The 16,860-nt window shown below is 41.7% G+C and overlaps 1 protein-coding gene across 2 annotated transcripts in view; it reads right to left on the reverse strand.

Moving 5' to 3' along the window:
- TRPM3 (transient receptor potential cation channel subfamily M member 3) overlaps positions 1–16,860 on the reverse strand; it is a 1,350,903-nt gene that overhangs the window by 301,098 nt on the left and 1,032,945 nt on the right. For both annotated transcript variants that reach the window (XM_069228883.1, XM_069228872.1), the window contains exon 12: positions 11,315–11,365. In XM_069228883.1, coding sequence (XP_069084984.1) covers positions 11,315–11,365 — 51 coding nt within the window. The remainder of the gene's footprint in view (positions 1–11,314; positions 11,366–16,860) is intronic.

A 16,860-nucleotide genomic window follows, 5' to 3' on the forward strand; every position in this document is an offset into this window, starting at 1 on the left:
TGTCATAGACAGTAGGTGGTTCATGCTATGATAGATGATATAGGTAGTGGATGAGAAAAAGTGACATATTGTGAGGCATGGAGTGAAAGTAGAGAACGAGGCAGTAAAGACGATAGTTTTGTGTATGATGGTGCAGGCTACATTATGATGCAGAAGCTATGCAGAATGAGCTCAAAGAGAAGTGCTTGTGTGCAAGTGAGGGTTTGGGAGAGAAAGTGGGTAAGACACTGATTTACGACTGTGCCTGTATGTGGTTTAGTTTGAATGTGGTGCCTGCCTACAATAACAGAACTCATGATTCCATGCATATTTGAGTAGCCACACAGACAGTCTGCTCTTGGCTATGGAAAGTGAGTGGGGCTGGAATATGCAAAATCACTATTTTAATTTACACTAGTAATTAGAAATTGGGTTTCTAGTCGGCAGTGATATGCATTTTGTCCAGACCACCATCTTAGTCAGGGTAAGTCACAACACAAACTAAATTATCCTGTGCTCACTCTCTGGTAGCTTGCAATGTGTAAAGTATTTGTGCAATACCTCAGACAGTAACACAGTGAACCCACCACAAAAAAAGTCCACTCCAGGTTAGAAAATAGAGAATATTCATCTGAATATAGTAAGATCAAAACAACAGCGATCAAATTAAATACTTTTTGAGTTAAACAAGTTGTATAAATGTGAATACAGAACTGAGCACCCTCACTTCAAGTACGTTTTTACAGAAAATTGAGTGCAGTTTCAAAGATCCCAGTTGGGGATCGGCAAATAGATGTTCTGAATGTTGGAGTGCCAAAGCAGGGCTCCAAAAGTCATTTCAGAGTAACTCTCAGGTTGGTACATCAAGACCAGTATGCTTTATTTAAACTTGGCCACCCGCAATTATGTGTAGCTTGGCGGGGAAGACCTCAGGAGTCTCAGGAGTCACAGTACTTTTGTGTAGGGTTGTGTGGCGACTGCTGCACAGGACTTTTCTCAGTGTTACGATGACAAGATGCACCCATGGCTGTGGTGATATCCTTCAGGAAGAGTTCAGTGCTGCGGCTGGCCATGCTGAGCCTTTCTTTGTGTGGCACTAACAGCAGCGAGTGGATGCAGCAGCTTCCCTTTGTCGGACTTGGAGGCAGTGCCATGGCAATGCTTGGCAGTAGGAAGGCACTGGGCGGAGAAGGCACGCTGGCATTCGTTGGGACTCCACTGTAGTTTGGCAATTAAACATGGGTCCTTCATTGAAACAAGCACGGGCACTTTATCTGTTCGGGATTAAAGCACTGATTGTCACAAAACTGATGTTTTTCTGGTGCAGAGCGTAGCACTGGCGTTCACAGCATGATACCCTTATCTTACGCAAGGGCGGCACACTGGTTCTCCTAGAATGGCTCTCACAGCAGTGTAGTGACAATTAACATGAATACTTTGATGGCCCTGAGACTTCGGGAACAGGGGGCAAGCCACAAGCCCTTGGAGATCACTTGGAGGGAAGGCAGAATGCTTCCAGAAGAGTGAGGGAGCAACAGGGCAACAAGCAGAAAAGCAGTTCTTCCAGAAAAGCAGTCTAGTTGAGTCCTTTAAGCAGCACAACAGCACTCCTGACAGAGGTTAGTTTCAAGATACAGAAGTGTCTGATTTTAGGGGGTCAGAGACCCAGTACTTTTACCCAAAAGTGCCTCTGATGTAGGGGATAACTTCAAAGGATCTCTCTGAAGTGCACAAGGATCTCTTTCAACACAGTCCTGTCTGCTAGGCTACCTGTGTGGGGTAACCAGTCTTTTGTGTGGGGTCAGGTCACTACCCTTTGAAGTGTAAGTGTGAGCCCCATCTGATTACAGATGTATGTAGATGGGTACTCAGCTACACCTAGCCTTCCTGTGTTTGTGGCCGTCTGGAGGGAATGCACAAAGAATAAATGTCACCGAGACCAGACGTGTATTGAAGATAAACTGTAAGGCATTCAGAGCTGTAAGCGCAGAGAAATGCCTACTTTTTAAAAGTGGCATTCCTAAAGCAGTAATGTTAAATCTGACTTCACCAGTAAAGAGGATTTATCATTACCATTTCGAGGATATGAAATCTGATGCAGTTAATCCTTTCTAATTAGGAATTGCAGCTTAAAGGTATTTTAAGGAATTCCCAAAGGTAGCCTATAGAGGAGTAGGCCTCACAGTAGTAAAAAACGACTTTGAGAGTTTTTCACTATCATGGCATGTAAAACTTAAAAGTACATGCCCTGCCTTTCATTTACACAGTACACTGCCTTACAGGCTACTTAGGGCCTACCTTAAGGGGGACTTAGGTGTAGCAAAAAGGGAGTTTCAGGTTTGACAAAGGGTTTTAAACATCAAGTCGAAGTGGCAGTAAAACTGTGCATACAGCCCCTGCAATGGCAGGCCTGAGACTCGATTAAGGAGCTACTTATGTGGGTGGCACAATCAGTGCTGCAGACCCACTAGTAGCATTTAATTTCTAGGCCCTGGGCACAGGTAGTGCCCTGTACTAGGAACGTATAAGTAAATTAAATATGCCAATTGGGTATGAGCCAATATTACCATGTTTAAGGGAGAGAGCACAAGCACTTTAGTGCTGGTCAGCAGTGGTAAAGTGTACAGAGTCCTAAAACCAGCTAAAACGAAGTCAGAAAAATGGAAGGAGGCAGTCAAAAAGTTGGGGGAAGACCACCCTACAGCTGTCAGGTCTAACACTAGTATTATGTGCCAAGCACAACAACCAGTTCTATTTTAAGTGTGTATTTGTGCAGCTACATGAGTCATTACTAAGTAAACCTCTGTAAAAAAGTAAGGGGCAGATGTAGAAAGGGTTTTGCAACTCGCAAACGGCGAAAAACGCCGTTTGCGAGGCGCAAAAGCCTCTCCGCGATGCAGAAATGCATTTTGCGAGTCGGATCCGACTCACAAAATGCGTTTCTGACTCGCAAATAGGAAGGGGTGTTACCTTCCTATTTGCGACTCGCAACGCTATGCAAGTTCATTGGCGACCGCGAAAGCGGTCACAAATGAACTCGCAGTTACCTGAAGTGGATGGTAACTCATTCGCAAACAGGAAGGGGTCCCCATGGGACCCCTTCCCCTTTGTGAATGATCACAAAAATATTTTTTCAGAGCAGGTAGTGGTCCTATGGACCATTGCCTGCTCTGAAAAAAAAATGAAACAAAAGGTTTCGTTTTTTTTTTCTAAGTGCAGCTCGTTCTCCTTTAAGGAAAACGGGCTGCAGATAGAAAAAAAAAACGGCTTTATTAAAAAGCAGTCACGGACATGGTGGTCTGCTGTCTCCAGCAGGCCACCATCCCCGTGAGTGCCCAGACTCGCAATGGGGTCGCAAACTGCGACCCACCTCATTAATATTAATGAGGTTGGTCTTTGCGACCCCATTGCGAGTCGCAGAAGGTGTCTGAGACACCTTTCTGCATGGCAAATTGCGAGTTACAATTTGCGAGTCGCACAGACTCGCAAATTGCAAGTCGCAATTTCCCTTTTTCCTACATCTGGCCCTTAATTACACTTTCTCATGAAAGGAAAGAACTTTGGTACTAAGCACCATTATCAAATGCCAATACTGACTCCACACTTGTTAAGTCAAATAGATTCTAGGCAGTGCTTAATTTGTAGAAACAAAATAAGTATAGGTACTCAAAATATTCTGTACGAGACCACCTTCCACTCCAGCCACCAGCAGCACCTACTTCAACAAAAACCACCACCCTCTTCTACCTTGGACCACCTCAGAACTTCATGTGTGCTGCATATGATACATGACTTGAGTTGCGATCAAGCCCATCTTCCACATTAAGTATTTTGGACATTCTTTCAAATAATATTTTGAAAATAAAGGAAAATGGGCTACAACTAGGAGGTAGTAAAGAACAGGTGATTAAGGTGCAATGTGCCACTCACATCCCTGGGCACCAGTGCCACTGCGCCTGCTGCACTTAGTTATCGTTACACCCCTGAGTGATAGGAAATCTTGCTCTGCTCGTTCTCTATCTAAAGGGAAGTTTTCATTATTTGTCTGCAGTTTCTGGGATGCTGACACTATTTTTGAAAACGCAGAACATGAATGGAATCTCATTGTTGGAGATTTTTTATAGTGATATATAACATTCTCTTCCATTCCTTACAGCTTTTCATTTCTGAGACACATTGGCCGAAATAAGACGATTTGGGCGGCAGAAGTCACTGGAATCTGTAAGAAACTGTCAGCAGGGAGCAAACTCTCGTATTCATCAAGTGGTGGCGCTAGTGGTGCCCACCGGCAATCATCGCTATGCTGTAACTTAGAAATGTATTCAAACCAGAATCAAATGTTTGTGTATATCCTTCGGACACGACATACCGTGCCTCAGTAGTCCCGGCAATAAAGGTGATTTAATGAGCAGGTTTGGATAGCATGCTTTGCGTGATGCAGACATTTTTAGTTTTTTTTTTTTACTGCAAAATAAATAGTTACATTTTTAATTCTAGCGAGCTTCTTGGATCACATGTAATAGCTGTGTGAGACTATGCCATGTATTTTAAATAATGACAACATATGCAGCCTTGTTGGAATTTCTGTTCTTTGCCAAGCTGTTGGTTCTGTCCTGACGCCTAGTACTGAACGAAAGGACATATTTTTGAATAGTCTTTTACAAAATGCTATTTTTTATAGGAAACCTTTACATAAATATCACTTAAATCTTCAAAATGAAATGAAGTGGGCAGTGGACTTCAAGCAAGTAGCTAATAACATTTCTTCTAAAATTGCCGGCATGAAGTGCATGGGTGGAAATAATTACAATAATCTTTGACAAATTATATTTACCACCGCTTCATTTTTAAAGCACAATCCAAAAACCATTCAAAGCCGAGAGTGGGCGAAGCAAGATAATGTTGCTCTGTCATAAAGTTAACTTTGCGAATTTAATTTCCAAATGTGTATTTTGTTACATTTACTATCATCGAGTTTCACACTAAGGCCCATATTTATACTTTTTTTGCACCGCTTTTGCCTCACTTTTTGACGTAAAAGCGGCAAAAACGTACAAAATAATTATGGCCCATATTTATACTTTTTTTTGTTCCGCATTTGCGTCATTTTTTTACGCAAAAGCAGCACAAACGTACAAAATATAATTGTATTTTGTAGGTTTGCGCCACTTAATGAGGCGCAAAAAAGTATAAATATGGACCTATATTTTTTATTGGTGTTTGATTAATATGATCAGAAGAGGAGTACCTCAAATCTCGTGGTAGATGGTAGACTCTTTTAGGTACCAAGAGCAGCTATGTCTGTGTTCCAAAAAGGTGCAGTTGCATTACTGCAGTCAGAACCATCTGCCTTCATTACGAGTTAAGGGCTACATTTCCATCCCTGTGTTGGAAAGGAGGTCTGAATTATAGTTGTGTGATCAATTCCACACCTTTTTGTGTTCCCCTGATAAATTCTTTAAGATCAAACCTGCCGAAATTTATCAGAGGAAAAGGTTGGGGAAAAAGGCAAAACATGTGGACATCAGTATGTTAAAAACTGATTCTGCATGTTATGCTTCATTAGCTTGTAGAAATCGAGGAATGGGTGACATTTACCACACATTGTAAATACCTCACCCTGGGGTAATTGTATTTTCCACCCAATTCCAACGTCCTTGAAATGAGAAGCATAATCTTTAAATGTTCACTCGGACTGCTGGATCTGAGCGATGGAATCATCAATGCACAAACCAGGAAGTAGAGTGTCTCGCAGTGACAGAGCAGGTTTTAATGAGCACATTTATCACTGCTTTGGCAAACACTGCCACAGTCACAAGGCTCCCAACATGAGGCCTCCTCCATATGGTCTAACTGACATTCACTGCGCCATCTCGGTGGCCACCGAGCAAACAGCTCAGTTTTAGGACATCCAATGACTTCCATGAACCAGCCCCAATTGAGCCTTTCTGTTTGCTCAGTAGGATTTAAGGGCTATGGCTTGATTTAATGTCTGTCACTCGTCTTTGGCCACTGTGATTCTCTCCTGTTAAGACCTCCATGACCATAACATTTTCCCACTGCAATTACCACACAACTTTAAAAACTCTTGATATTTTTTACAAGCATTGAAAATGCCTCAGGAGAGCCCCTGGAGAGACAAATGAAGGAGTAAAACACATGGTGGCTGGTGCCTTCCTAATACTAAGAAAAATATGTTGTCAGAAGTGCAAGGAATTGCAGAAAGAAAAGAAGAGAACGCTGTGAATCTAACCAATGAAAAAGAAAATGGAAAATAATATGGAGTCCGATTTGGTATTCAACTTCAACTGTATTTTCTTTGGCATTCCTTGTTGATCACACCTTTTCTTGTCCACTGAACTCGTGAATATGGAAAAGGACATTTGTTTGGTGTTTGCTTTCTCAATACATTTCATTATGAGAGCTTGAATAAAAGATCCTTGTATCATGGCTGAGGTGATAGGGTCCTGGCTAGTGAGGTATGTTGGCTAGTAAATTATGATACACTTTTGAAACACTTGTCATGGCTCGCTGGCCTATGTTGGTCACCCGTCTATTGATCCTCGCATTAAAGTGACTGCAGGGGGGGACAGAAAGCCCACTAGATACCAGGGATTACTTTTTTTTTATTGTACTGGTGGGGACTGCTCAGCATGGACATGGCCCCAACCTCTTCAAAAATGGGGAAACAGTCTCTGGGGGCAATTACCCCACTTGCCCCAGAGTAGGGCATAAAGCCCACTAGACACCAGGGGTTACTTTGTTTTTTTTAAATGCCGAGGGAGTGCTGTCTAGCAAGGCATGGCCATTACCTACCCCCATAAAAATGGGAAAACAGTCTGTGTGCCCCTTCCCCCAGGGGTAGATGGGGAAATTCCTACCACCCAGCACAGCCCCACTTGTGTCAATAAAATGCAGTGCCACTTATGTGTTGGGTCTAGTGCCAGTAACAGGAATGGATCCAACTGAGGTCAATAGGAGTACCTATGCAAGGATTTCTATTGCCCTTGGTTTGATCCATTACTGTCATGGACTCTAGGCCCAGCCACAGAATTGTGCAGAGAATGGTGCAGAATTTTTATCAGCACAAATGTGGCAATGCTGGGTGGGAGGCATTTTATGGATTCCTGTAGATTACAGAAGTTTCTATCACAGAAATGTAAGAAAATGCGTGATTTCAGGCAAAGTGTGAGGTTTGCAGCGCATTGTGGGTACAAAAACCTCATGGGATCAATGCAAGTCATCCCATCCTGAATTCCCCCAGATGTCTAGTTTAAAAAAATGTACAGGTTTGCTAGGTTTCCTAGGTGTCAGCTGGGCTAGGGTAAAGAAACCACACCTACCCACTTTGCAAAAAAACAGTCCATTTTGGAAAGATTTGGTGTGTACATGTTGCGTTTTGGACCAAGTCCTTTTTTGGGCATTAAGCCCATCCACACAAGTGAGGTACCATTTTTTTCAGAAGGCTTACGGGAAATCTTGGGTGGAAGGATATTTGTGGCTCTCAGCAGATTCCAGAACTTTCCATCACAGAAATGTTTAGTTAAAGTTTGAAGTTTGCAAGGGATTTTGGGTAAAACAACCTGGTGAGAGCCACACAGGTCACCCCATCCTGGATTTCCCTAGGTGTCTAGTTTTTAAAAATGTACAAGTTTTCTAGGTTTCTCTAGGTGCCTGCAAGCTCGGGCCAAAAAATACACAGCTACTCACTTTGCAAGAACAGGGTCAGTTTCGAGTGGAAAAATATGATAAGTACATGATGAGTTTTCAGCAGTTTCCTGTCACTGGCAATAGGACTATCCACACAAGTGAGGTACCATTTTTATCAGAAAACATATGGGAATTCTAGGTAGGGGGATGTTTGTGGCTCCCTGCAGGTTCCAGAACTTTCCATAATTGAAAAGTGAGGAAAATATGTCTTTTTAGCCTCAGTTTGAGGTTTGCAAGGGATTCTGCGTAAAACAATCTGGTGAGAGCCATACAAGCGACCACATTCTATGTTTCCCTAGGTGTCTAGCTTTCAAAAATGTACACGCTTGCAAGGTTTCACAGGTGCCAGTGGAGGTAGGGCCAAAAAAACCACAGCTAGGGTCAGCATTCAGTGGAAAAATGTGATGTGTCCATTTTGCCGTTTGGGGCATTTCCTGTTGTGGGCAATACACCTACACACACAAGTGAGATACCATTTTTATCAGGGGACTTAGGGTAACACAGACTAGTAGAACAAGTGTTATTACCTATTGTATTTCTATGCATGTGCACCTTCAAAATTTAAGAGTGTGTATGAAAGAAGAGATGTGCAAATAACCTCTGCTTCTGAACTCAATATTGTCTGCCCATTTCCGAAATACATAAGTTTTGTTGGCACTTAATTTGCACTATTTATATTTTACCAAATGAATTGTGCACTGCCCGGTAGACAATGAAAAACAATTGCAAGGTGCAGCTCAGTTATTGGCTCTGGGTGCCTCGAGTTCTTAAAAAAACACAAACCCTACATATCCCCACAACCAGGAAGTTCTATCCTATGTAAAACATATGTAAAAGAATATTGCTTTTGCAAGTCAGCCATTGTGATGAGAAGTTACAAAAGAGAATGTTTTCACAAATGCCTGTTTTTTCCTACTAATTGTCAATATGTTTTATTTCAACACACAGGGCCTGATTACGACCTTGGTGGAGGGGATTACTCTGTCAAAAATGTAACGGATATCCCGCTTGCTGTATTACAAGTTCCATAGGATATAATGGAACTTGTAATATAGCGGGTGGGATATCCGTCACGTTTGTATTGGAGTAATCCTCTCTGCCAAGGTCGTAATCAGGCCCATGGTTTCCTTGCAAAAACCTTTATGGATCTACACAAATGATCCCTTGCTAAATGCAGAATTTTGTCTATTTTTTAGAAACATAGAGTTTCCTGGGTCCCACTATGGGTCTCACACCTGTTTCCACCACAAACTGGAAGGAGATTGAAAGCACAACAAAATAGGAAACTTTGGTTATGTCCCAGTAAATTATCCAAACTGTGGTAAAAAATATGTTTTTTTGAATCAAGTCTGCCAGTTCCTGATGGCTGAAAAGATAGTGATTTTAGCACTGCAAACCTTTCGATGATGTTATTTGCAGGAAAAAAATCCAGACACTTCCTTCAGCAATATTTTTTTTGCATTTTCCCCCCCAAAAAATATTTTTGCTATATTTTGCCTGATTTGTCAGTTCCCTCTGGGGAAACCCACAAACCCTCGGTATCTTTAGAATTCCTAGGACGTTGGAAAATAATAAGAAATGGGAAATTGTTACCATTTGGTCCCCGTATGCATAAAATCAATTACGTTGGATGTCCTTTTAAATCTGTTTTTTTAATGAATGACATGGTTTTATCAATTTTATTCTCATTGTTAAACATATGAATGGTAAATTATTTTATTGGAAAAGGTTTTAAAGATAAAATGTTTCTGTATTTTAATGCTGATTAATTTCTTTTATGGCCTATGACTGAAAGAAAGTATTTTTGATGATGATGATGAGGATGCAAATTTGGCGTGAGTAGCTTATGTGGACAAAACGTTATGGAGGTCTAAGCGCATACTAACCCAAATAGCCAAAAAAAATGGCTTAGCACTAGGTGGGGGAAGGTCTAGCAGCAAAAGGGTTAATGGCCTATGATACTGCATACTTGAGTGGGGAACTGCTGATTTCAGTTCCTGAATAGTGTGAATTATTGACTTTGCCAATGCTACTTTTTTGTTATTGACTGCACTTACACAAATGGTATCACTCAATTGCATTTTCGTGGTGGAGCCAAGAAATGCACCTAGGTATACAACACAAGGTTGAGAGGTGCAGTGAAACCACAGGTACAAAAATATGTTCACAATTATGGCTGAAAACCAATCAGACAGTGAAGGTTGCTCAGCAAATACCTTCCATCTGTCTTCTGTAAAACAACATAGAACTCATAATACACATATCAATTCATGACAGAGATGTTTGGGGCATGTAATCAAAGTGGCAAAATCTGCATGTGGCATTAATTATGTTCCATAAACCAAGTCATATGATGCTGGAAAGTAAGTGTAAAATCTATGCATGCTTAAATTAGGAACAGCACACAAGAGCTTTGTAGGAATTCTTACATGCAGGGATAACTATTTTTTTTTTTCAGTGTGGGTCCTTCAGACCTACAGACATATTGCCTCAAACAAGTCACTAATCAGTGTCGAGCATCTTACTTTGTTAACTTTGTTAACTTTATCAATATTGTGGCAGTTCATAGCAGTGTGCTGTATGCAGTCTTTAAGGCAAGTTGGCATAGTGCATTTTGTATAACTTTGGTCAATATCCTTATTTTGTTCCTTATGCAACATGAACCCTCATGTAAATTTTAATTGATATGCCACAGTGCAGTGCCACTCAACATACATGACTTCAAACAGGTCTATCGTCACCTCCGCGTACTCTATGTGAAGACCACCTGCTCAAAGGACCATGTGCACCAGTGTGCTTCTAGGGCTTTCACAGTGTTCATAACATCACAAGGGTGTAAAGGAGAGGCATACAACTGTGAAATGTTTACCGGGAGTGCTTTGTGCAGAGGTATCAGGAGTGCCTACTGAATTTAACGACGCTTAGCTTTTTGTAGCAGACACAAAAAGACAAACGTACTCTGATGGTTGAAGGACACAAAGACTTTAGTTACCCGATTTTCAAATATGCTTCTTGTTTAAAGGGCAAATTTCAGTACAGATGATTGGTTGTTCAAGAAATATTTTAACTGCATTTATATACTTTCAGACAAGATCTTTTAGGAGGGTCCCCTGCATGTGTACAATTCGTTTTATCTGTTGTGCTGGACAGAAAGGGGTCAGTCTTTACTGATAATGGTAAAACCTGCAATGGCAAACGTTGCAGTGCGAGTGGCTGAAGGTAACTAAATAAATTGACTCACTGAAGACCAAAAGATAAATTTATGGTCCATTTACTGGGAAATATTTTTAACAAGTTGGAAACATTAAAGAAACCCTCAAATCACAGCATATATTCACACATGTGACATTACACAAAAATGTCTACCGATCTACAAACAGACATACACCACCCAAAGCTTCTACGTCTACGAAGGCAGGTTTCCTAGTGAGGGCATGGCGTGTGTATGAATAGTGTGCAGATAACTGGCAAAGAGTATTTCATACAAACAGTGATGTTAAAAGTGTGTGAAAGAATGGGAAGGGGAATGGAAATGATCTGAAAAGCTCATGCAAAATGGCGGCTGTCTCTACCAACAAGGAACATTTCAGTACATTACCTTACCGCTTAGCGGCCTGCCTCTTACCTTTTTGACATCCCTGACCAAATGATACAATGTATTTGAAGGTCCATGCCTCTGAAAGTAAAAAGCAGAAACCATCAAAATTGTGCTGTAGTGCACGGACGCCATATGTGACAAAATACAGTGCGGAGAATGTGACAATATACCATGCAAGCTCAATGCGCTATCTGCAGTGCATGGCATGACTTCATCGCCCCTGGACGGAAAGATTTAATTAGTATCTGCAGAGAAGGCATGCATTGCTATGCCACATCGTTATCATGAACATAAACCAGTCCTTTAAGTGCTTTTTATGCATATTTCTTTTTTTCCCATGTATACAAAGGGCATAGGTTTGTCATGTCCAAGGTTGGTAATACAGTGCACAAAAATACACAATTAAAAATATGAAAGAAATACTAAACATGCCTTGTGTCTGCCACTTAATTACTAATTCGACTGGAAGCAGGACGGAGTTACTGGCTAAATCAGGGATTACAAATCTGAAAGAAAACCATAACTCCATGTTTTCCCACAATCAAATGTCAACTTCTAAAAGCAGGTTACAGGTACATTTGAAAAAAGACCCAATAATGAGACAAACCCTAGAGGAATTGATGCAGAAGCACCCTTTAACAACGTGAGCCTCCATTTTGAGTGAAAAACGTGTAATGGGCTAGTATTACTGCATCACATAAGTACCAATACACACAGAGTTCCAAATTCAAAATAGTTTAAGATATGGCCTCAATCAATCAATCAATAAGGATTTGTAAAGCATGGCTAATGACCCATAGGGTCTCAAGGCGCTGAATGAAGGCATGCTGCTCCCTCAAAGAGCCAGGACTTGAGGTCCTTCCTGAACTACTTCAGTGATGCGGTCTGCCTGGGCTTGACGGGAAAGTGTGATTTAGATCTTGTGGTTTTACCACCACATAGCGTCGGCAGCAGACCCAAGAAGACTGTCAAGTCAACAGCGTTCCACCTGCTGAGATGTTACAGCTCTGCAAGCAGAGGACTGGCGATGGATTTCTGACAGAGAGAGGTGGCGGAGGGTCCCCATGGACCTCATACAATGGCAGTGCCTATGGAAAAGAGGTAAGTGACACATACACACTGAACCTTAGCCATATATGTCCCCCTGCACAACTCACTACACAACACACTACTTACACACCATCATCCATTACAATTCCAACACAACCCATACATGCCAAAAACACACATTGACATACATCCATGACACAAAACACACACATCATTGACACTGCACCCACACATGACACAACCACAACAAACAACACAACTACACACTGAGGTACACAAAGACACACACATACACAACTACACACAACACTACAACGTCCGCCACACAACAACATTCACCAGAATGTGACAGCAACAAAACATACACAACATCGATCAGTCTCACATGCAAGTGACACACATACAAACACAACCACATTGCCCCCTCAGCTCTCTACACAACAGCAAATCCACCCACACCCAAACATACATGCACTGACTCACATACACACAGATAGCACAAACCTACCCGTACAGGTCCCTTTGCAATGCGCACACAAGGACACTGTTGTCCAGCAGTGAATTATAACACAACAATGATAGCTGTGTATGTGTGCAATATGTGTGTAGTGCCATTGTGTCCCCAGCCACGTGTGATGCAATTGTCTTCCTGACATATGCATGTCACAGGAATGTAAAAAAATTACTGTGACATGTATATGCCTGCAGTGGTCCCGACCTTGCGTGCAGTGCACACCCAACGTACCTTGGTAATGCAGCGTCCCTATCTTCGTGTCCAGCGACGGGGTAGTGTTTTCTCCGTGGGACTGGTGCAGCAGTCATGACATGTTGGCCGGTTGTGTCCAGTTGAAGACTGAGGTGGAATAGGCAAAAGGTTTTCACCCCTTTCACCCCCAATCCGCCTACTCAGAAGTGGAGGTCAGAGTACCACTTTTTTGGGGACGGTAAAGCACATCCAAATCTGCATGGCTGGAAGGAAGGCTGGGGTCCCACCCGCATCTACTTTTCCCTCTCCTGCTGTTGACACTGGTGGTGTTTTTTGGCAGAGACAGCAGTTCAATTGCTGCCTTTCGTCTGTTGGACTGCCATCATCTAAATACAGCAGGCAGACTGTCACAGCGGCAGACAAGTTTTCAGCCGAAAAATGTCAACGGTGGGACTGTTACCTCCACCATCTAAATCAGGCCCATAATTTCTTTACAGAACTTATTGTGCATTACACTTCCTTATTTTTCTGTTGTTTTGATCCTGGCACTCCAAATGTTAGAACTTATAACATTTCCATACGCCCTTCACCAAATGTGCCAGACACCTAACATTACCCATCCCCCATGCACACTTTATGCTCCTCACTTGAAGAGTTCTCTGTTTCTTTATTTTTAGGCTTATGTTAAATAGATCCCATACACACATTGATTTATGAGCGCCATTTGCATTTTATCACTAAGCAAAGCACTCTCCTTGCTTCTTGAAATTTTTCTAATCACTATTTTAATGATGTTGTTTAGGAGAGGTCAGAAGTGTAGAAAGTCTGCAAAAGAAGCTAAATAGAATTGCAGGACAAAGACGCACGAGGGCTTTCATGTATACAGTGGTGTAACTGATGTTAATCATGTTACTGTTCTTATCTCCTCATTCTTGATTTTAAAAATGTAGACAATATAAATATATTGCAATGTTGTCACTATGGTATGATGGCTAATCCTAATGAAACACTTAAAAGAAGGGCATTAGATCGGCATGTGATACATTTCCGGAATATGCTTACTGGAGTTGAAGTAGGAACGCATGGGAAAAGCTGGGAACAAAGACGTTCTGTGTTGCATGTTTTACTTTACACCATCATTCTGTAACTTACAATTTGTTACTCTACACAATGCTTTGCTATGGCAACATCGGTCTCACATGCATGTGACATACATACAAACACAACTACATTGCCCACACCAGCTCCCTACACTTCAAACAGCCAATCCACACACACACACCCAAACATACACGTACTGACTCACATACACAATAGATAGCACAAACCTACCTGTACAGGTCCCCTTGCAATGCGCACACATGGGCTCTGTTGTCCAGCAATTAATTAAAACACCACAAGGATAGCTGTGTATGTGTGCGATATGCGTGTGGTGCCAGTGTGTCCTCAGCCACGTGTGATGCAATTGTCTTCCTGACATATGCATGTCACAGGTATTTAAAAAAATTACTGTGACATGTATATGCCTGCAGTGGTCCTGACCTTGTGTGCAGTGCCACCCAACGGACACCGGCAATGTGGCGGCCCTACCTTCGAGTCCAGCGATGGGGGGGTCGTGTTTTCTCTGTGGGACTGGTGCAGCAGTCATGACATGTTGGCTGGTTGTGTCCAGTTGAAGACTGAGGTGGAATGGGGAAAAGGGTGAGTTTTCACCCCTTTTCACCCCTTTTCACCCCCTTTCCTCCAGAATGCCTACTCAGAAGTGGAGGTCAGAGTACCACTTTTTTTGTGGCGGTAAAGCACACCTAAATCTGCATGGCTGGAAGGGTAGCTGGTGTCCCACCCGCATCCACTTTTCCCTCTCTTGCCGTTGACACGGGTAGTGTTTTTTGGCAGGGATGGCAGTTCGATTGCTGCCTTTCGTCTATTGGACCGCCATCATCTAAATACAGCAGGCCGACCGTCACGGTTTTCAGCCAAAAAATGTGAATGGTGGGACTGTTACCTCCACCATCTAAATCAGGCCCATAATTTCTTTACGGAACTTATTGTGCATTACGGAACCATATTGGTTTCTATATTTTTCTGTTGTTTTGATACTGGCAACACAAATGTTAGAACTTATAACATCACCATATGCCCTTCACCAAATGTGCCCGACACCTAACATTACCCATCCCCCATGCACACTTTAAGCTCCTCCCTTGAAGAGTTCTCTGTTTCTTTATATTTAGGCTTATGGTAAATAGATCCCATACACACATCGATTTCTGAGTGCCATTTGCATTTTATCACAAAGCAAAGCACTCTCCCTGCTTCTTGAAAATTATATAATCACTATTTTAATTATATTGTTTTGGAGAGGTCAAAAGTGGAGGAAGTTCTGCAAAAGAAGCTAAATAGAATTGCAGGACAAAGACGCACGAGGGCTTTCACGTATACAGTGGTGTAACTGATGTTAATCATGTTACTGTTCTTATCTCCTCATTCTTGATTTTAAAAAGGTAGACAATATAAATATATTGCAATGTTGTCACTATGGTATGATGGCTAATCCTAATGAAACACTTAAAAGAAGGGCATTAGATCGGCATTTGATACATTTCCGGAATATGCTTACTGGAGTTGAAGTAGGAACGCATGGGAAAAGCTGGGAACAAAGACGTTCTGTGTTGCATGTTTTACTTTACACCATCATTCTGTAACTTACAATTTGTTACTCTACACTATGCTATGCTATGTCTCTGCCATGTTAGATTATGTTATATGATATTTCATAGAACAACACGATTCACATAGAGAAATGCATCTTGGGCATCCATGGGTATGGGAAGGAAGGACTTGATTAAAAAGAATTTGCCGCCAATTGTTCTTTTTCCTATACCAAGGCATTACTAGGAGACATGTATCAGAAGAGTGAAGATTCCTTTTCGATTTATGACACAAGACTAGAGCCTACAGAATATTAAATGGATCATAATACAATGTATACGGATTTAGCTATTTTTGGTTTAGCTACTAGCAATCAATGCAGTGCATGTAGGTGGGCTAACAAGATCTATCTCTGAACTGCAGCTGCATTCTCAGCACTTTGGAAGTGGGACACAGATTTAGCTGGGACACCTAGGCAGATATCACTGTTGATGTCCTAGTGAGAGGAAATAAAACATTTTTCCGTAGAAGGCTTCATAATTACTTTACTGGGGCAAACTAGGGATTTGACACTTTAGGGAGCTTGCCCTTCTAATGCCACCATGTGTGTGCGGATTTTAATATACGGCACACCATAGTGGTAGGTAAGGAACTAGCATCAGAATTTTTGACACTAGTTTGGCGCTTTGCAGGATTAGTGTAAAAAAATGTTGACAGAGGCCCTCTGAAACCAATGGAAGCCTCCTTTTAACGTCTGCTCTGAGCGGGCATTAAAAATCCGGAAAAAAATTATACAAAGAAATCCGTAAGATTTCTTTGTGCCATTTTTACAGCCCCCCTAACGGGGGAATGTCGCCTTTGCATACATTATGCCTGTTGCAGACATAATGTAGCACAAAGGGTTATAAAGTGGTGCAATGCATGCATTGCACCACTTTATAAATATGGCACAGCGTTTTTGGCCTTCTAATGCCACATTAGCATCAGAAAAGTGAAGCTAATGTGACGTTGGAATGGTGCTAGGCCCTCTTAAATATGGGCTTTAGTTTCAGATAGTTAAATACCTTGCTACACTTAAAAGCTACCAGCAGGTTTTTACGTTTTTTCATTTCTGGTGCCTAGTATAGTAGCAGTGCCTCTAACTATAACGAAAGTCAGGAAAACA

This window comes from Pleurodeles waltl, chromosome 1_1, assembly GCF_031143425.1.
Source record: "Pleurodeles waltl isolate 20211129_DDA chromosome 1_1, aPleWal1.hap1.20221129, whole genome shotgun sequence".
Lineage (NCBI taxonomy): Eukaryota > Metazoa > Chordata > Amphibia > Caudata > Salamandridae > Pleurodeles > Pleurodeles waltl.